The sequence below is a fragment of the Mytilus trossulus genome, chromosome 3, assembly GCF_036588685.1.
Source record: "Mytilus trossulus isolate FHL-02 chromosome 3, PNRI_Mtr1.1.1.hap1, whole genome shotgun sequence".
Lineage (NCBI taxonomy): Eukaryota > Metazoa > Mollusca > Bivalvia > Mytilida > Mytilidae > Mytilus > Mytilus trossulus.
Genome location: NC_086375.1, coordinates 36973361 through 36996342, shown reverse-complemented (window position 1 = coordinate 36996342; position 22982 = coordinate 36973361). Strand labels below are relative to the sequence as shown.

The 22982-nt window shown below is 30.7% G+C and overlaps 1 protein-coding gene across 3 annotated transcripts in view; it reads right to left on the bottom strand.

The window, feature by feature from the left end:
* Positions 1–22982, bottom strand: part of LOC134711377 (uncharacterized) — a 50506-nt gene that overhangs the window by 4869 nt on the left and 22655 nt on the right. The window contains exons 15-29 of one of the 3 annotated variants that reach the window (XM_063571935.1): positions 22608–22767; positions 22081–22191; positions 21545–21583; positions 19855–20050; positions 19262–19356; positions 17804–17959; positions 15879–16029; positions 12541–12663; positions 11106–11354; positions 8926–9003; positions 6271–6456; positions 5478–5576; positions 4611–4794; positions 3940–4085; positions 2354–2380 (exon numbers count right to left, since the gene is read on the bottom strand). In XM_063571935.1, coding sequence (XP_063428005.1) covers positions 2354–2380; positions 3940–4085; positions 4611–4794; positions 5478–5576; positions 6271–6456; positions 8926–9003; positions 11106–11354; positions 12541–12663; positions 15879–16029; positions 17804–17959; positions 19262–19356; positions 19855–20050; positions 21545–21583; positions 22081–22191; positions 22608–22767 — 2000 coding nt within the window. The remainder of the gene's footprint in view (positions 1–2353; positions 2381–3939; positions 4086–4610; positions 4795–5477; positions 5577–6270; positions 6457–8925; positions 9004–11105; positions 11355–12540; positions 12664–15878; positions 16030–17803; positions 17960–19261; positions 19357–19854; positions 20051–21544; positions 21584–22080; positions 22192–22607; positions 22768–22982) is intronic. The other 2 variants (XM_063571936.1, XM_063571937.1) reach the window with 2 other exon arrangements.

The following is a 22982-nucleotide window of genomic DNA, read 5'->3' as shown; positions in this document are numbered from 1 at the left end:
CAAAAGTTAAAAATCTACTTTTAACTTGAATAAAAGATGCCACTTTTACCTTTCCCTGTTTTGAGCAAATTAACAGCTGGTGGTTCCTGAACAGAAACATATATTATATATAATATTACCCTTTGTGTTTTTCTTTGCATAATAAATCATTATAAATAAGAATATCATAAACATTTTGAACATGTCAACAAAAAACACCAAAACATGCAGTTGTAATGCAGCATGCACTGTCAATCTTCACAAACGTCAGTAGTACATTATAAATACATTAATGAAGGACAAAACAGCTTGCAGGACATTGAAAAGACTGATTGTCATAAAAGGGGGGGAAAACAAGCCTCTTACAAATTTATAAAAAGATCATTTTAACTGACTATTTGTAAAAATGTTAAATAATTTCATTTAATCTTTTAGCACTTGTCCTTATCCTCTAAAAACATGAACTCTAATTCCCTAAATTTCAAAATTTTCCAACTTGCAGCTTTTTTCCTTGGTATAACTATAGGTTACACAATGTCATTTCAAACTTATAAGACTTTCTGAATTGTAAAAAAAAACGATTGAACCTAAAATTTGAAAATTTCCTTTAAAAGCAATAAACGCATGCTAATTTTAAATTATCAAGTTTAAATCATGCAAGATAACAACCAGAATATATATGTATTGTCTTTGTGCATCATTCCCCCAAAATATTGTTGTTGTTTCTTTGATAGCTTTTAAAACATGTGAAGATTTTAAATCAGCACAACAAATAAATACAACAGACCATTGACTTACCCCATCATCCTGTTTTATAGAAAACATATTTTAATTTTTAACTTTATTTCAGATTTTTTTTTTAAATATCAAGTTTATAGCATAATTTTACTTAATTTCAGACTTTTTTTTCTTTTAATAATTTTTGTTTTGTGAAGGTTATAAAACCATTCCCCATAACCAGTTGGTCCTAACATGGCTATCTAAATTTCTTCAAAGTGAACTGTCCCATTGAAAAATACAATAGCTATTTTTCAATGTGAAGTGCTTTCAATGGGCAATAAATATCTCCTTGTAGGAACAGTCATTTAATTTATAACAGTTCATTTTGCAAATTCAAACAGACAGAAAAAAAACAACAACTAGGAAAAAGGTTGCAATAATACCAGTGCCTGTTCAGTCACCAAATAATCAGATTTTAAATAAAAACCAATATTCCAGGATATGTCTGATTATACAAAGACGCTGATACTTTGTCAAGAAAAGAAACTATGCACCATGATAAGCTTTCTTTCTGATTAACCAACAGGAATTTTACATTTTAGTTCAGAGGAATTTTCCTGTTTCAAAATATAAAAGAATACAGGTTATGCCTATCATTGTCAAATTTTACTTTTGAATTTTATTGTGAATGTCATGATTTTAAAAAATCAGAAAAAATATACTTAGTATATGTCATATAAATTTTGTTCATGCATTTGGAATAAATACTGGATTGGTCAAGCTCATGCTGCAATTATCTATGCTGTTTCTTTAAACCTAACAAGAGGCCTGCCTGTAAAGCATGTCCTCAGTTATTGGACTAATTCAAACCATCAAAACTTTTAAATTTTTTTTTGCAAAGATATCATTTGGTTTTATTTGTGTCATTGGGTTGCTGTCTCATTGACATACAAACCCAAATCTATTTGCATGGATAAAGATATAAATATTGAACAGTTTTATTTAACTTAACCATAGCCAGTTAAGGGTAATAGAATAATCTTTTCAGATTGTAGACACCACTTTTAAACTAAAAAGTATATTCTGAAAAAGAATAAATTTAGCAAGAAAGACTTTTATCCATTTTGTATATGAAGCTAAAAAGATAGATGCATTCATTGAAGAGATTAGTAATAAGTTCTATATAAATAATTTTTGAAGCTTTATAGTATTTTGCTGAATGGACAGTTTTATCACACTCTATTTATGATTATACCTTTTGGCATGCACTAAGGCACTCACCTAAGCTTCACAACTGAATAGGAGTATAGCATGATTACCATGCAAAATGGAGGAGGAAAAACACTTTTTACTCAGTTGTTAAAAATCTCAAGTTTTGATATAATGATTCAATTACAGATCTCTTTAAAGTTGTAAAAAAAATAAAGTAAAAGTTTTGAAAAATGCATTTAATTTATTTAAATTTGAAGCAAAAAAAAAAAACACAATTTAAAAGTTAAAAATTAACCATAAACTTATTCGTAAATGACTAAAACTGAAATTAAGCCAGATCATTTAAAATACAAAAAAATTTCAAAGATAAATTCATTTAACCGTATTTTAGTAATTAGTTACTACATGTATATCTAAGTTACAAGCAGATTCTAAGACCTACCATTGATCCCATAAACACGGATTCTTTCTGTAATATTATGTATAGTGTGTTTCATATAAATATCATATCTGAACAAATACTAGCACTAGGTGATGACAGAATCTTATGAAGATAATACAGAATAGACTATACATGAGTAGGAAAGGAAAATGGTAACTTATGTCAGCAAAGCTGAGTTCACAGACATTTTTTACCTATGACTTGACAACTATTCTGGATAAATACAGATGGAGAGTTCATAGGCAGATGAAATAAAGAAAGCAATGAAGATGAGCAGAAATCACAATGTCGCTGTCTAAATCCTGGATATCATATTCTGGCAAATACATCTAGCCAACTACTACAGGGGCGGATTTAGAGGGGAATGTAGTGGGCGTGCAACATTAAAAATTGAACAAAAAGAGTATATGTTAAAAAAATAATTCCAAAACAACTATTTTTTTTTTAGTGTTCCTATAATTGGCAATCAAACTTAAATTGCACGCCCTCTTTAAGTTAAATTCCTGGATCCGCACCTGTTCCATTCTTTCCGTGCCTACAGAAAAAGCCTGTTTTACCTATTCACTTTTAATGCTTTCACTGTATACACTGTTCCCATCAGTATGACTCGAGGTCATACTTGGTACAGTGCCACTTTGTTTTGAGAAAACACTTCCTAGACTCTGAATACTTCCAAAACGGCTATTTTTTCTCGACATATTTTCAGAATCAGATTGACTAGATCCAGGCTATAAAATAAGGGCGCAACATATGGTACATTGGTCAAAACCACAAATACTATAGGATGCACAATTATCCTAATCATGTAATATATTGTATAATAGGCTTCAAAATTTAAAAAAAAAAAAAAAAAAAAGAAATCTAAATAAAGTATTTTATTTTGAAAATATAATACAAAACAAGATACAATATATTATATTATATCGTGAAGTATATAAATAATATACTGTTGGGAACCCCATGATACAATATAGTATACAAGGACACCAACATCTAACGGTAATTGCTTATACTATAGGAAAAATCATGACCTAACACAATAGACTTTTACCTATTTGATATTTTAAAATAGTGTTGCTGACCCTGAAAACATGAATCTTTATTTACAAGCTTTTCAGTTAGCTTTCAAAAGTTATTTTCAACTTTGTAAATAATAAAGAGGAGGTAAGAGAGACAATTTGTCTCCCACAGTATCATAAGGGAGATTATTTGGCTTTGTCTATCCTTTTCAACTATTTCATTGATATGTGAATCGAAAAATATCTGAACACATTAGTTCAAAAAAGTGTGAGGGTCAAAAGTAAATTTGAAGACACAATTCTAACATATTATTACTGATATCTGTCTGACTAGTGTCTTGTGAAATCTAAATGATGTTGAAAAATTATTCAAAGGACCAAGCAAGTGGCCCCAAAATACCATTACATATTTTATCAAACAAGAGAACATGGAAGTGAAAATAATGTGTCATGTTCCAAACTACTATGTAAAATTCATTAACAGAAATTACAAAGAATATAAATTATGAAACAAAAATGTTTTTAAATTGTGCATGTGATGATCATTTATGTAGAAAAAGTATTTACCCTCCATTTGACTCCGTCTGCTAGAGAAAAACTGTATGCCTGTATAGCGCCCTCTGGTATAGCAGGAAGTGGGAATACCTGTGATGGCAGTTGGAAACCGTCTATTTTTTCTAATCTTGATTTCAATAATTTTTGATATTTCGTTACTGAAAATAAATACATTTAGGTTACATCAAATGTTAGACCATCAGCTATACAGAATTTATAATAGTTGAAAAGGATCGGGATGTGTACTTCCTCTATACCATGTTTGTTTTAGTTCAATGTTTTATATATAAATCAGGCCGTTAGTTTTCTTGTTTGAATTGTTTTAAACTTGTATTTTCTCGCCTTTTATAGCTGACTATGCAGCATGGGTTTTGTCAATTTTGAAGGCCATATAGTGACCTATTGTTTTTTAAAACTTCTATATCATTTGATCTCTGGTGGAGAGTTGTCTCATTAGCAATCATACTAAGGAAGAATATGAAATAAAAGAATCGCTCCATAGTTTAAAGCTTGAATAACATATTTTGACATATTTTCATGGAACATGGTAAACAATATCTTAGAAAATCAAAACACAAAAAACATTATCAATGTTTGTTAACCTAAACAAATTAAAACTGCTACTTGTAGGACACTGATACTGTTCTGGACCAACTTGATATTGAAACATATACAATACTTACTTGGACGTTTATTAGGATCTTCTGGAGGTGTAAAAGTCTTTTTAAATCCTGCCCAGTAACCCAGTAGGTCTGGATAAACCTGTACCATAGCTTCATCAAATACACTCGGTACAACCTCCTTCCCAGTCAGGTATTTCTGGGCTGCCTTCAGGGTTTTCTCACAACAAGCTGACGATATATCAATCTAAAAAAAAGATCAAATTAATTTTTTTCAACCCCAATTCATGAAATGTAAAATGGTTTTGGTCTATTAACCTAGTTAATACTTTTATAGGTGCAAGCATTTTTTCTATTGTGAATGATGTTTCAGGCAAAGTCAGTTGGATATTTTTCAAAATTGGTTGAATATTTTTATCACAATACGGACAACTTTTGCATATTTTCATAGCAAAATAAGAATGTGTCAATAGTACATGGATGTCCTTCCTGCACTATTTCTATGTTCCCTGGACCCTGAAATCCAGGTCAAACCTCAAATTTGGCTCTTAAATTAGAAAGATCATATCATAAGGAACATGTGTACTAAGTTTTAAGTTGATTGAACTTCAACTTCATTAAAAACTACCTTCACCAAAAACTTTAACCTGAAGGAGGAAAGACGGACAGACCAATTAACAGACCAACAAACAAACAAAGGAACAGAAGAACAGGTGGATGCACATAATGCCCCTACTGAAGAAGGTTGGGCATGAAAATATTTTTAAATTGGGTCACTTTTCAAATAGTTATGGTGGCCATAAAGGAGAAAAGTAGAAACATTACAAATAAGTCTTGCTTCCACAACTTTTATTGAAGATAAGACTGAAAAAGACAAATATACAAAATATTACAATATATACTCTGAAGTATAATTTGTTGATTTATTACCTGCAAAGTTGGTGTGATAGCTGATTCAAGGAAACAATCTAATATAGACTGGACCTTTCTTCTTAACAACTCTTCATCAGCATATGGTTGACTGCATTCCTGGAAAAGAGACAAGAAAACAGCTTTAAATCTACTTCTGAATTAGACCTGTATTGGAGAGATAACTGTAAATTCAGAAATTATTGCGAAGTTTTTGAAAATGGGAATAATGCCACTAGGTGAGTATTGCAATAAAAAGAACTCCCATTTTGATATCTTATACATATAGCTGTATGCAGACTTCCCTTACATCGCAATAATTAATGCCACAATAATTTCTCAATTTACTATAGTGGTGTATTGAAAAAATAAGAACAGAAATTTTTTCTTTACTACAGCTTGCTACTAAATTTGAAATTTCAGGAATATACAAATTGAAAATATCAATGTTAACAGGGGGATGTGTGTGCACATATAAATCTGGTTTTACACTTCAACATTTTGTGCCAGTATCAAGCCATGTTTTGTTTGTGGTTGTTCATTGTTTATTAGTCTATTTTTTTAATGGAGCCTGGTTATTAATTTGGGTTGGTCAGTGTTTATGTCCGAGATTTTTTTTTTTTTAATTTCTTGTAATTCTTATCTTTTCATATCCTAGAAAGTGTCAACATGTATCTGTAAAGCTAGACCTTTAAGGCTGCTTTCATGAAGCAATTGTGTTTTCACACAAGTACATTGTTCATATGAAAGCACATTTGTTTATAAAATAAATGTTAAATAAGGTAAGGGGTCCAACTTTTGTGCAAAATTTTACCTTGAACTTCAGACTTTCAATGTAAAAGAAAAAATCTTTGTCTTTATCTTTTCCATCGTCTTCACCGTGTTTTAGGAGATATTTATAGAAATACAACATTTGTAGCGTCATGTTTCCAGCAGCAGCCTGTTTTAATCCTTTGTTAAACTCATCTTTGTCCTCTTTCGTTGGGTGACCCCTACCAGTCTATAAAATAAGTAATAATATGCAGTTAGTACATGAATAAATTATCTTTTTCCTTGAAAAAAAAAAATGTCTGATTACCCCATCCACTGAAATTATATATACCGGTATATATATATGTGTGAATATCAGAGTAAATAAACAAAAATCCACTTATTGGAAAGACCATTCATCTATTCAAGAATTTTTTGGCCAGCACTTATTTCTATTTATAATAATAAAAAAAAAGGCTCTAAAAATAATATTTTTTCCATATATAAACTGTCTCCAGTTAATATTTAGCCTGGTATATCAACTTTGCTCTGGAATAAGCATAGTTGTAGCTTTAATTAATTTCAAGTTCAAGTCAAAATTACATCTTTTATTAGGGAAGTACGATAAAGTACTATTCTTTATATCTACAAATTTCCTTGTTCCATAAAAAATATCCTTGCTTTTGCAGGTTTTTGAATAACATTTCTTGGTGGGGTTTTTTCAAACCAAATTCATAAGTACCAAATTTGTGCTTGATAAAGGTTCTTTCACTGAAGATGAATGGTCTTTGTCATACACAACATTAGATTAAATAATTCCCCTTTCCCTTAAAAGGTGATCATTAAGCCAGCATGTGCATTGAGAGCTAGGATTATAACATGCAGGGGATATTTTGAACTGAATTCACCATTAAAAACAATTTACAAAATCATAATTCAGGATTGTTTCTGTACAATTCTCATACATTTTTTTTTAAACACAGACTTCTATGCCTCAATTTGATAATATATTTCAAAAAAAAAAAAAAAAATCATTACAATATAAATACATGTAGTTGACATTATTTTCAAGACAGTTATAAACTCTTGTTCTATGTTAGAATGAAATCCTTCTACCAATTCATATCTATTAATTCAATTACTAATACAAACACAATTCTAAACTGCTTCATGAACTGCTTCATGAAGTTTGCAAAGATTTTCAAACAATTATTTTGAATTGCCTAAATCCTTACTGTATATCAAATAAGAAAAAAATACAAATACTCTGACTCCCCTTAAATTCTTAAAAAACGATAGTCTGATGGATCATTTTCTTATTTCTATTCTGCATTTCTGTCTGAAATACTTTTCCAACATTAGAAATTGACTACTTCAACATATTGGACTGTCCTAAAGATGACAAATTCCATAATGAATTTTCTTTTTTTTATATATATAAGAAAATCAAACAGATCTTCTTTTTTCATTTAACAGGACTATGAAATCTTCAGATCAAAGAATCTTGTATTCAGACCCCCTGCCTTCTAACAATAAATCTATTCATCATGAAATAAAATCCACTGAAAACCTAACCTTAAAATTTACCGATGGTACAATTTTAATAAGGGATTAAAAGAAAAAAGATTTAAGCCTCCTGTACCCTTTAAAACAATTACCATCCTATACCATAAGTTAAAACCTAATTCTGTATGGAATTCTGTCAAAATATTAAGATTTTAACCTCTTTACAAATTTCTTCAGTTACAACAAAAAGGAAAAATAACCTTGCATAATAACAGTTTGTCGAGCTATCTTCTATTTAAATGACAGGTTTTCAGGTTCTTGAGGCTTGTCTATAGTGTTTTAAAATATTAGCATGGGTTATGTCTTCCAACATAATAATTTTCTTTTCAACATCTCATGGAATGTTTATATTGTTTCCAGCAATGACATCAATTACATTTATTTGAGTGTATTAGTAAGCTCTGATATCTACTTTTTTTTTTTATATAAAACTAATTGTGTGAGGTTGTCTGCATGTGCATGGGGTAACTCACCTACAAGGGATAATTCATCATCTACAGGACTAGTTAATACCAACAGACAAAGCATTGAAAGTACTACAGCAATAAAATTTAATAACTTCACATGCATTGACCCTGATAGACCCCTTAAACTTTCTATGGCCTAAAATACATTCATTACACTTTTAAAAAAAACAAAGTAGACCTTTCTAATTTGGTTATCGTCTGTAAAACCAACATATATGCATGTAACTGGGAGTATCTGGTTGCAATCTGTACTTCTAGTTTAAAAGTTTTTCTACATTTTCTTTAAGACTATGAAAAATATTTAAAATGGCTATATTCTACCGGTACATATCATAAACTTCAAAAACTGCCACATGGGTTGTAACCTATTCTCAAACACTACTGATGACTTATCTAAATAATCTATGTATAAAAAGTCTAAGACATGGTACTGTATTCCTTTGACTATGTAAAAATACAATAATACTGCTTCTGCTATAAAATTTTCTCTCTCTCTGAAAACTAGATATCTGTTAGTGTAAAACAATTACAGTAAACATCACATTTTTAAGTCCACTACAATGCTATCTGGGATTTATTAAAAACACATAACATGCAATGAAAGCAAGCTAAGCTATTGTCATTTTGTACTCTGAATTATCGCCATGCAAAGCAAAACATATTCAGACCACTCCATGCTGAGCTACCTTCGACTTCCGTGTAACCCTGCGAACAGTCATCTGAGATTCCACCTTTTGTGGACGTCGTGGCACGGGAGACTCATCCTGTGAATCAAGCTTATGCAAATTAGATTTACATCATGTGACATAGCTTATGCAAAGTAGATTTACATCATATAACATTGCATCAAAATTAAATTCTTTTATGTAAAAGCTGCTCAGTAAAACATGATTTCAGCAACTATGCAATTCAATGGCAAAGCAAAAAGCCATATTTAGGTAAAGGAAAAAAAGTATATATTTCACTATAAGAAAAAATAAATTTGAAATATAAGCATCTTTATTTGTATTATTGCTTTTTATATAAGTTTCAGAAATTTTTAATTAAATGTTCTATACTAAAATGAAGATTTGAAAAGTTATTTATTAGTTAAAAAGACTCCAATAAATAAATTTTAAAAAAGCTAAATTAGTACAATCATATAACAAATAAATTAAAACCAATTGAGCAATAAAAGACAACACAAAAGACATAAACAAACAATACAGTTTCAAGTTAAAGCACTTAAATATAAGCATTTCAATCAATTTTGTATTACATAAAGCAGTACTTTACACCCTTTACTCCATGACCTAAGAATCCCATTTTGCTCATCTTTTGTAGAAAAACTAGTATATTTTTTTAAACCATATATTCAATGATAAAAAATAAATAGTATAAATTTAAACCACCTTTCTGAATCCTTTTTTTTTTCATCTAAAAATTAGTTACTAACAAAAAAGTAAGAAGATACAAAGTGGGCAAACCAAAAACCACAATTCAAAGAAAGGCACAACAGACAACACTGGACACCAAAGGAAAAATAAATCAGTGCTTTAATATGAATGCACAATTAAGAAGACCATTTGTGATGGCATGAGAAATTGTCCTAATAAGGAAATACACAAAACAAGAAATTTGTGTCCATACAACAGCATGTCCAGCTCACATCATCTTTTTATGTTCAGTAAATTATGGAATCTGGGTCAAAACCCTAACTTGGAATATACTTTTAAAAGTTCAAATCATAATGAAAAAATGTACTAAGTTTAAACTTCATATGAATGCGACCAAACCATTAAATCTAACACCTAAATTTAAACTGATAATATCGAGAAATGTGAAATGAGTCAAAGAGACAACAGCCTGACCAAGAGCAGAAGACAGTCAAAGGCTACATGAATGATGCATTTTGGTAAATGCAAATGAATGGACTGATTTCATAACCTCACTTCACAGCAAGAAATAATTTCTAATATAAAAAAGAAGATGTGGTATGATTCCCAATGAGACAAAAGACCAAAATGACACAAACATTAACAACTATAGGTCACTGTACAGCCTTCAACAATGAGGAAAGCCCATACCGCATAGTCAGCTATAAAAGGCCCTGATAAGACTATGTTTTCTTTTGGTTAGCATTAGTTCTATGTTAATCTGTCTTGTAAATGACACTCACTTTGTGTTATACATATAATATATTAAAAACATCAAAATAAACATGCTGTACAATTTTAAACTATTATCATATTCAGCTCTCAAAAATCAACAGTAAAAAATTACCAAGCCCTGAGGTATGTCCAAATGTTTGATTCATATCATTTTCCTCCAAAAAAATAATTATACATTGTTTTTACATCTGTTACAGGTTTTATGGGAAAACTGGATCTATAGCACCCTGCTTCCCTAAATGAAAAAGTTCATTGTGCCTGCTCAGGCATTTTCAAGTAATTTTGCATGATGTTTTCATTATTCAACAATACCTACAGAAATGTCTTATTTTTATCATTTATCCCATATTTTGAAGGCCCATTCCCTTTGCTCAGTGTACTGACATAGATTTTATGCCCAATACTAGCACTAGTAACAGAACATCATTGTCCAAAACCATATATACTCTAAGGCATGTAAGAGAATAGTAATGACTTCAATTAAGCACATTATGTTACTGTTACTTTAAAAAGTTTGGAATACCACTGAAATCACACCCAACGTCTGTTAAATATTAGACATTTATAGGCAGCAAAGAAGAGCCTAGCTCAGCTCATACTGCAAGTCAACAAAGTTACTGTTGAGATACCATATAACTCTTCAAGTTAGGAGCACCACTTAGAGCATGCCACATGTATGTTACAATGTTAAGATATCCCATGCCACTCCATGTTACCTCGCCCCATATATCGTCCTCTGATTCCTCAGCTTTTACTTGTGCTTCCTTAGCAAATCTAACTTTACGACCACCCATTTTTTGTAATTCGCCATGAGTATACATATCAACAGTCATACATGGTTTATCCTGAGGCACTCTCATTCTTTGCACAAATTTCCAGTCTTTAGGGGCCTTCCCATCAGGAGGCTTGTCTGAGGGTACCTCAGGGGATTTATCTTTATCTGCACTTTCCTCATTTTCCTCTGTCTGTTATTAAAACACAGATCGAGATATTTCTAACATGTTGATTATTTGACATTTTCATATAAGGTTCAGTTTAAATTATTTAGTCTGTAAATATTTTTTATTTCAAATTCAGATTTTTTACTAAGTGATAAAATATACATGTATTAGAGAAAAGTAACATGTAAAAAAAAATCCTTTCACTTTTATTTTTTTTCCCTCTCAAACTTCAAATTTCTTTCTATAGTTCAAATAACTTTTTTAATTTAAAAATTAATTCATATTAATCCAAAAATAGACCTTGAATTTAACATAAATAGTTATCAAAGGTCCCAGGATTATAATTTAATACGCCAGAAGTGCGTTTTGTCTACATAAGACTCATCAATGTCGCTCACAATATAAATAATAACAGTACAATACAAAACAAAAAAAAATAAAAAATAATTCACAGAAATGAAATAAAAAAAAATATTTTCAATAAGTTATTTTGCTATTTATAAATACATATCACCTGAAAAAAGACAAGTACTTTACAAGTTATGTAAATATAAACACAATTCCCAATTGCACTTTCCTAAAAGTTATTTCCAAACAGAAATTTTGACATTAAAAACATACTTTTCCCCTCCTGGTAAGTAGTTTTCTTTATGAACAACTTTTAAAAAAGTGCTAAACTAAAATACAAATAAAAAACCTCCATCTGTCTACAAAGTCATGTATAAATTTATACTTCACCTTATTGAAATTTGAGGATGGATAATTTAAAAACTCCTCAATTTCATCATGCTTCAATAAGAAATCAATTAATCAAAACTCACATTTTTGTTCACAAGGACCACATTCAAAACAGTGAAAAAAAACCATGCACATGCATATAAAAAAAATACATGTGATATTTCATAGATATTTTTTTTACTTTTGACTGCACAGTATTTTTTCTGCACAACATTTTACTTTATTTACTTGTCCTTAAAATTACCAAGAAGATATTTGGTATTGCTGTTAACTTCAGTTTTCCATAGTAATTTTAAGACTTTCTGAAAACAAAATAATAAAAAAAATCTTGTGACTATAACAATATCCTAATATAAACTAAGATTATAAATTAACACAATAATAAATTATAAAACAAACCAAAATAAAACAGCTTCAAACATGTGCTTATAAAACAGCAATGGCATGACATATGATATGAACTGGTTCTTACCTTTCCTTTTCTCCCTTTCTTCCAATTAGGCACAGCTAGGTTAGTATCCAGTCTAAGTGACAATTCTGCTTGAGATAAGTTTAGAAATTCTCTTGGCTCCATACCATTTTCTGCTGCTTTATCCTGAAAGACATATTTCATTCTTTTATATAGCGCTGCATGTGATAATACTATGCCTTGTGACATTTCTGGTATGACTTTTACGTTGTAGTCTCTTATGTGTCTTTTTCAAAATAATTGGCTTCTAAAGGAAATTTCCAGATCTCTTCACTTATTTTTTTTTGTTTATCACAATACCTAACCTTTGGATTAGGCGAGATGCATTATGCAAATATTCCAATAAATTACAGCCATTTTGGATGTTGGCATGAAGATGAAAAATTTGATAGGAAACATTTTCAGATTCCTCATTGTATGTTTAACAAAAGCAAGACTACTTGACTTGGTTCAAAGTCTTTAGTTAATTTGCAATAAGACTACATTTAGTGTATATAAAGGGAATTAAGACTGGTTCAGAGTGATTTAAACTGATTCAGTGTGATTTAAACTGGCTTGCACTGTTTTAATGGGTTACAACAAAATTTAATTCCCTTTTGATAACTTCCCCTTTCACATATGTAATCTGCAACAATGCATTCAACAGACTGTTTAAAGGGAAATCTTTAATTTATTTTTAGTCAATCCGTCTAAGGAATTATCTTTCCTACATTTAATCAGTGACCTATCTTTATCATATGTCCTCAGTAGAAGTCTTTAATAAGCTCAAAATACTTTATGTTAAATGAGCACTAAGTTAACAGTTCCTAAAAAATTTAAACAGTTGACTGTAAAACCAGTAACTGACTTTAATAATACAACGAATCATATAAAAGGACTAGGCCATAAAAAGGCTATACCATTCCAAGTAAGTTTAATTTGTTTTGAAAACAGTCTGTTCTGAATAATGGACTGGACTGACTTGGTATATACCATCTAAAATCCAAAATTACCTTTTAAAAATGGACCAGTCTGCTACCATAGCTGGTGGATTATCTCCTAAATAAAATATTATTGCAGTACACATGTACATTGCAATAATATGGATCCTTTCAAGTCCCAATTTCTCAAAACACATTGTCCATATAAGTTATTAATCATTTTGTCAATTTTTGGTTGTTCCTAAGCCTTATACAAATTCACAGACTTCTTTTTTACATCCCATTTCCACCCCCTTATATCATGGAATATTCCTTTACTTAGTAGTTATCAAATCGGTACATGGTATTCTTTATTACTTATGATGAGTTACATCTACTCGCTTCAGCTATACATATATTAAATCTTGAGTGAACACTAAACTGAATTTAAGAGACAACCTGCTATATGAGTACTCATTTGAAATATCACTCAAGATAGTGAACATAAATCTGGAAAGGTTACATAAGCACCAAGTCAGTACTGAAAGTTACTCACCTATGATAATGATAAGTTAAACATTTGAAAAACTGTTCAGTTCCTTTAAGATTGCATATTTTTAGCTATAATTTAAAATGGGCTCAACTGTTTTGAGGGGTATTCCATTTCCAGCTAGGTTATATACCTATTTTCACAATGGACTTCAATTTTATCATTGGGATATTCCATTTCCAGCTAGGAAATATACCTATTTTCACAATAGACTTCACTGTTTAAATGGGATAGCCCATTCTTAACCAGACAAATCCATTTACCCTTGAAGAAACTGTCCAAAAATATCTCAATTTATATTAACCCTTTCGCCGATGGGTTCCATTTTACAGGGATCGCAATACCTCTTTTATATTTCCTGCTCAACACAGTGCAAACATGAGTTATGTTTCTCTGATGAATACCCGGATGAAAGTGTAAACATGGGGCTTCCCTTTGTTGAAAACCGTGTCAAAATCAGAGGAAATTATGGAATTTACGAGAAATTGAAATGAAGGAACATTTTTTTTGGAAAGAATATGGAACAAGAGGCTGTCACAACGACAGCAAACCGGATTTATTAACATTTATTTGTGTCCTGGCAATATCACAAGAACCATAACTGATGAATGCTGAAAGTGAAAATCGTCAATATCAAATTTGACCTCCATTTTGTAGTCAGTATCAACATATTAAAATTTGAAAAGCTTAGATTGAATGGTTCATTAGTAAATGCAACAAAGTGAATGGAAACGCCATTTTACGATCTTTCAAGAACTATAACTCCTGAACGGTAACAGTCAAATTCGTCATTATTGAACTTGACCTCTATTTTGTCATCAGTAACAACATATAAAATTTCAAAAGCTTTGTTTGAATGGCTTATGAGAAAATACACGACCACGACTGGAAACACCATTTTTCAATCTTTCAAGAACCATAACTCCTGAAGGGTAAAAGTCAAAATCGTCATTATTGAACTTGACCTCCATTTTGTCATCATTAACAATATATTAAAATTTGGGAAGCTTTGGTAGAACAGTTCATGCCTAAGTGCACAGACACAACTGGAAACTCCATTTTCAATCTTTCAAGAACCATAACTTCTGAACCGTAAAAGTCAAAATTGTCATTATTGAACTTGACCTCCATTTTGTCATTGGTAACAACATATTAAAATTTGGGAAGCTTTGGTAGAACAATTCATGCATAAATGCACGGATACGACTGGAAACTCCATTTTTCAATCTTTCCAGGATCATAACTCCTGAACAGTAAAAGTCAAAATCACCATTATTGAACTTGACCTTCATTAAGTTGAAAGTAACAACATATTTAAATTTTAAAAGCTTTGGTTGAATGGTTCATGAGTTAATGCACGGACAACATTTGATTGCCTCAAGACCACCTGCCCGCTGTACATCCCCAAATCAATAACCGACATTTTTGTCACAAAAATCTGGTTAAAAATTGAAGCCAAACTAGTACACTTTTTGAACATAAAATGTTGTTTTATGTACAAAACACTTGGAATGCATAATGTTTAGTGTGAGGAATTTGTACAGCCTCATTAAAATTTTCAAAATTTGTCCGTTTTGGGTTAAAAATTACATTTAGGGTCAAAGAGCAGAATTTTGAGAATTTCACCGAGATAATGCCGAAAATTTGAAAACTTGAATATTTTATGAAGAAAAATTATCACAACTACAAACAAGTTTTTATTGACATTTATTATGAAGATCTCCCACTTGAGTAATAGTAGCCAGGGAAGCCATCGTCTCAGCGTAGCTTCTGTCTGGGAAGCAATCGGTGAAAGGGTTTAAAAAAACTGCTTTGTAAATGAAATTTCATGTCATCAGTGCTAAACAAGCTTACAATTCAAATCAGTGATATTTTATCCATAGTATACTTACTTGAATATAAGGTTTAAAAACTTCATCTATTTTTGGTAGAATATAATGTTGCATTTCTTTTAATGTTGGTGTTTTTGGTCTCTCTGAAAACTTGGACTGAAGTTTCTCGTTAAATGTTATTTTCTTCTTCCCATGAGAATCTGCATAAGTTCTGCAATGATTTGGGAAATGTAAATTGACTCAAACAAAATTAGACAAAAAGTAATCATACCTTTATCAAAACAAAACATTTAAAAGTACATGGTCAAATTGTTGATAAATATTTCACCATATGAAAGTTTTCCAAATATAAACTAGAGGCTCTCAAGAGCCTGTGTCGCTCACCTGTTACTGTATTTACTGATGTCGGTCATCTTGGTTGGTAGGTGGGGTCATTAGACACTTTTTTTAAATAGATACCCTAGTAATGATTGTGGCCAAGTTTGTTTAAGTTTGGCCCATAGTTTCAGAAAGGAAGATTTTTGTACAAGTTACAAAAATGACGAAAAGTTGTTCAATATTGACTATAAAGGGCAATAACTCCTAAAGGGGTCCTCTAATAATTTTGATCATGTTGACTTATTTGTAGATCTTACTTTGCTGAACAGTATTGCTGTTTACAGTTTATCTCTATCTATAATAGTATTCAAGATAATAACCAAAAACTGCAAAATTTCCTTAAAATTAACAATTTTAGGGCAGCAACCCAACAACGAGTTGTCGGATTCATCTGAAAATTTGTGAGGGGAAAGATCTTATTCTGATGGACATTTAAATCTTGAAAGATTTGCCCTAAATGTCTTAGTTTCTAAGATATAATTCAAAAACTGCATTTTACCGCTATGTTCTAATTTTAGCCATGTCGGCCATTTTGTTTGGTAGGCGGGGTCATCGGACACATTTTTTAAACTATATACCACAATGATAATTGTGGCCAAGTTTGGTTAAATTTGGCCATGTAGTTTCAGAGAAGAAGATTTTTGTACAAGTTACAAAAAATGACGAAAAGTTGTTAAAAATTGACTATAAAGGGCAATAACTCCTTAAGGGGTTGACTGACAATTTTGGTCATGTTGACTTATTTGTAGGTCTTACTTTGCTGAACATTATTGCTATATACAGTTTATCTCTATCTATAATAGTATTCAAGATAATAGCCAAAAACTGCAAAATTTCCTTAAAATAACCAATTCAGGGGCAGCAACCCAACAACAAGTTGTCCAATTCGTCTGAAAATTTCAGGGCAGATAGATCTTGACCTGATCAACAGTTTTACCCCATGTCAGATTTGCTCTAAATGTTTTGGTTTCAAAGATATAAGCCAAAATATACATTTTACCCCTGTGTTCTATTTTTAGCCATGGCGGCCATCTTGGTTGGATGGCCAGGTCACCGGACACATTTTTAAAACTAGATACCCCAAGGATGATTGTGGCCAAGTTTGGTTAAATTTGACTCAGTAGTTTCAGAGGAGAAGATTTTTGTAAAAGTTTACGGACGACGGACGACGGACGACAGACGACGGACGCAGGACGACGGACGCCAAGTGATGAGAAAAGCTCACTTGACCTTTCAGGTCAGGTGAGCTAAAAAGTTAGTTTGAGGAACCTTTAATTGAAGCAACTGTTAAGCTCAATTTTTTTTTGATTGCTTTACAAAAGTATTTTCTTTATCACTTTCATGAAAACATTTTACACAGTTGTCAATATGTCATAGAATTATCAGACAACATTCTTGCAATTTGGTTTCCTACCAGAATAAGCACTGAACTAACTATGAATCAATTTGCTATACCAATTGAGCTAAAGGAATACTCAGCTAGCACAGCTTATTGAGAGAAATTATCGGTACCAATCTAAGAAGAAAAACACTGCTACATGTTAGAGTAATAATATATTTTATTTCATTTTACTATGATAAATGTTCATAAAAAAGTTGCCACTTACTTATAAATTAAAGTAGCCTGAGCATCTTTCTTCTTTGCCACACTTTTATTGCCACCATAACTTAAATATTTTTCCACATCATGAAATAACTGTATCATAAAAAATCGCTCCTTGTCATCTGCTTCTTGTAAGTGCTTCTTAAATGCTTTCATAATGCTGAAATAACAATAATAAAATAGTTTTATTTATCATATATTTAGTACAAAATACAGCTATTTTGTATATCTAATAAAGGTTGTTTTTCCAGTCTGTATCACCTACCCTGTATCGCATACCCCGTATCGCATAGCTAAACCCGTACCGCATACCCCGTATCGCATACCTTTTTTTTATCTTTTTTTTTACATAAAGTAAGTTTTTGTTGGGTTTTTTTGTTTAAGAAAAAATTTCCTCAAAATAGTTCATTTTTTTTAATGACGTCATTGTTTGGTATGCAACTTCACGAACGTCAAGTTTTCATATTGAATGTGACGTCACGAACGTCAAGTTTTCATATTGTATGTGACGTCACGAACATCAAGTTTGCATATTTTTTGGCACACTAAATGCAACTATAAAAACTACAAAACACTCAAATAAATACAATAATAAACAAAATATTTTTAAAACATTAGCAGGCAAATGGTAAGGTAACCCAGGTGCTTTGTATAAGCAGTTATTTTAAGGCTTTGAAACAAGACAAAAGCAGAACTGAAGGTAACCCAGTGCTAATCTATGGATCAGAAAACAGTTCATATAATATAATACTCTTCTGTTGAAATATATGATAAAGCGTATAATACATGGCAAAATCCGTATCACATGCCGTATCACCCTCGACCAATATTATCCCTCGGGCTTAAAGGCCCTTGGGCTGATATTGATGTCTCGGGATAATACGACATATGATACGGATTGTGCCATGTATTATTCTCTATAGATTGATTGATTGATTGTTGTGTTTGATGCCACTGTCAGCACTATTGGCTATATCATGTATATTTTTAATTTGGAGAAGAATCTCAAGAGCTTAGAGAGAGCCATCAACTTTTTGCAGGAAAACAGACAAACCGAGTGAATTTTTAAAGATTGCAGTCAAACCCAGAATGGGTGCTCAGATGACATAATGCTCTGCTTCTACTATTACATTTCCATTTTCAGTGTATTGAGAAATATGGTTTTAAACCTTAATTTGGGATATATTCTTAAAGGTCACAACATAATGAGCATGTAACTTTATACTTACTTTCCGGCAGATGAGATCACAACTGCATAATTAAATAAATTGGTGTGCTTTACATTAAAACAAAATCAAACAAGATTTTTTTTTTCAGAAAATGTTTCAGTAACAGATATTCAAGTTGTAAATGAAGAATTTTCCTTTTTAGAAAACTTTGAAATCAAACACATCTCTTATAACCTTTTATGTGTTAATAACATTCATGGATTATTAAAAACTTTGATGTAATGTATCCATACCTTCTATTGTCCACCATTTCAGAAAATGGAGGTGGAGGTTTTGGACTTTTATTTTCTGTGTCTCCATCAAGTTCCTCTTCTCCATCTTCTTTCTGCTAAAACATATCAGTATTTCATATCAACAAAACCCATTAATAAAAGTTAACCAATCACAATTTAAACAGATTACTGTAAATTCAATAATTTAAACTCGCATTTTGATATATTTTATATGAATTTAACAGGATTTTTCTCAAAATCATAAAAATCAAAATCGCATTTATGTCTAAAATGACAAAATCACAATAATAAATGCACACAATAATTTTCTGAATTTACAGTATTCTTTTGGCTCCTAAACATTGCCTAAGCTAAGACAAGACACTTTCATTTGTCAACAAAACTAAGTTTAACACAGTACCTTCATCTTTGTTGATACAACAAAATCAGATATGTTATCTAATAGAAAAACTTTTTCTTTCAAATATTCAGTTGAAATTGACACTTGCTGAGGGTACATTTTTTTCTAATTCACATTTTGTCGGTACAAAAATAGGTGCTCTCAAATCCATAAAAAAAAAATATAGTGGCCTAAAAATTATGTAAATCAATACCTCAGCAGAGCCTTTCTTTTTCTTTGCCTCTCTAACCCTCCTGTATGCATTTCTAATTGCTTTTCGTCTTTCTCTTTCCATGTCTTTTCTTCGTAGTCTAGCTAACATACGAAGCTCTGCCCTCTTTTCTGAGTCAATATCATCTTGAAAAGCATCTTTTAAACGTCTAGCTCTTTGTGATTCAGTAGTAGGAACCCTGTTATAATATAAAATATTGAAATTTAGAATAAATCAAAATCCATTATTTTAAATAAACAAATAGGGCACCTATTTAGTTAAATTAACTTAAATTTATTACTTTAAATAAATTGATGTTTTAATTATTTACAATGAAATATGATACACTTTAATTACGCTGATTGAACGCTGATTGAACAACTATTAATCTGATACTTCATCGAGCTATTTCATCAATGATTTAAAGTTTCACACATGTAGTCTTTAGGCTTTAAATGCACCATGGTCCAAATATCAAGGTTATTTCAGACATTATTTTAAGACGAGGGATTTCAAAAGGAACTGATTTTAAATATAAAATCATAAATGCTACCTTTTATGGAATGAATGAGATATAAGTTGTAGGTGGAACAATACAAATTAAAATTTTGAGTCATTTTATTAATTTGAGAAATGCCCTGGTTGAATTTCCAAAAAAAAAAACTAATTGCAAAAGTTTCAAAATTTGTTTTTCAATACTGTCATTGGATTTTGTTTCTGAACTAGCATTTTATAGTTTAATCATAAGTTATTTAGGATGAAACTTGTTTTCAGTAACTATTCGTTACATAACTATCCATTAAAACTTAGCCTCATATCTCCTAGGATATCCATAAAAAGATCCCCTTTTGGTTGATAATTGTTTAATTTATAGTTAAAAAGGTCGTTGGCTTGTTGGTTGGCAGGAAAATTTAAAGGAAAAGAATTTGATTAATATGAATTTACAGTGTTTCTGGTTGGTAACATACACAAATCAATGAAAAAAGCTTCCAATGGCTAAAGCATAGAAATACTGTGTGACTTCTGCTAATGCAGATGTTAATAAAATAGTGACAAACGATACAAAAACAAAACACTTTAGTTAAAATGGCATGGGGAAAATGTTGCAAACAAATTTTGTTGTTGTGAAAGCTGAAACAACATCAGTGCATCAATGTGTTATAAGTGTTGGTCAAGATTATCAATAAAGTGACTATTATTTATTGTTAACTGTTCCACAGACATTTTTTTTCATAGGCTTTCTATCATTAATATTCATCCTCATTGTTGAATACACAACGATTATAACAATTTCAGATCTTCTCCCAAATAAGGAGTATGGATCATTATGTGCATCATGACTGTATTTAATGTGTTAGTTGTTATGTCCATAGCTAAAATTCTACCCATTTCAGGATTGGATCGTAATATGAACTTTCGAATGTATTTCAAAGTAATATAAATGCTATATACTTTTATTGAAAACTGAATGTTACTGAAGTAAGCTTTTATAATTTCTCAATGTAGGCAAAGTTGTCTAAATTTTAAATATGATCAAAATTTCTACAATAATTGAGAATACAGTGACTTAATTTCATCCTTTTATTTAAGAATTTATCTATGGACTCTGTACACATGTAAGTTAGTAAGTGGTAACAATTAGACACAAGCTGTGTTGGGGTAGAACACATGTGATACAGGTACTGTCCTATACCTGCTTAAAATGTTTGACACTGACGGTGAATCCTTCCTGCTGTAATGTATAACCGTAAAATAATTAAAAGTTTATTTTTATCCTTTTAGCCTTCATCTTTTCAAGGCCAGATAAAATTAAATTCTAGGGTGTCATACAGAAATAATTTTTAAAATACATTTGCATGAGTTTGTTAAACTACCAAAGTATAATACGTTTAAGTTTTGTTAAAGGTGCACAATTTCGTCTTTTTTATTATATTATATCTGTTCCATTTAATTATATATATGAAATCAGCAAATGAAGAAAATGTTTAAACAAAATACACTTAAGGTAGAAAAGATATATACATGGAAGTTTTTAATAACCTTGACTGGCTATACAGCCCTTGCATGGTCAGTAATGGTAGAAAAGAAATAAAATTTTGAAATTAAAATATCTGCTATATATGTAGAGTAATAGGGCTGAAAAGATAGACAATGACTCTGAAAGAAACTACTGCATGCAAAATATTATTATTATATAAAACATGCAATATGCATATAACTATCAATTACCTTCTGACCCAAGGGTCAGGTCTTGATATCACTAACTGGTCATTTAATACTGTTATTTCTATCACATCTGCTGTAGGAGGGGGAGATAACCCTCTAGCTAACACATGGGCACTGGAAAAGATACAAAATTTTAAAGTTAAAATAGGCTGTTTGAAGAATATTAGGGGTATACAATCCTTATACATGTGCACTGAAAATGATAATAAAAATTCAAGTAAACATCTGTTGTTGGAGGGGTGATAATCCTAGAGCTAACACATCAGCACTGAAAATGATACCTTATTTTGGTATTACCGATAGATTTTCAGACTTAAATTGATCAACTCAGAATAGTTCAATGTAATATTGGCATTAGTTTTAAAGTAAGGGAAATAATCCACTTCTTAAACATGTCAGTTGATCAGTTTTATAATTTTTGGAGAAACTAATATTCCTTATTAAAAAGTTTAATTCTTTCACTTGAGAAAGCATTAAAAGGGGAAACATTTCTAAACACATAATCAATTTAACTAAATTAAATAACTTACTCTAAGAATCCTTTAAGGTCCTCTTTGAGATATCTGATCCAGGCCTGTTGTAATCTAGACATGGCATATTGTTTAGCACTATTAAAAACTGAAGCCTCTATAAAGTCTGTAGCGTTAAGTAACTGTTTGTGAATTTCATCCTGCTCCGATGGAGAAAAACCTGTAAATAGAATCATTTATTAGATAACTCAAACGTAATATCACTGACATATTGTGTTTGAAGTGTTCAATATGAAACACTAGGCCATAAATTTTTCCCCTAAAAACTTGGGCTTGCCCATCTGTAAGTGATGCTTTTTTGGCTGAAACTTCTGTTGTCTGCATAATTAGGGTTTTTTTTCATTATGCAATGTTATTGACTATTTTTCTTAGATA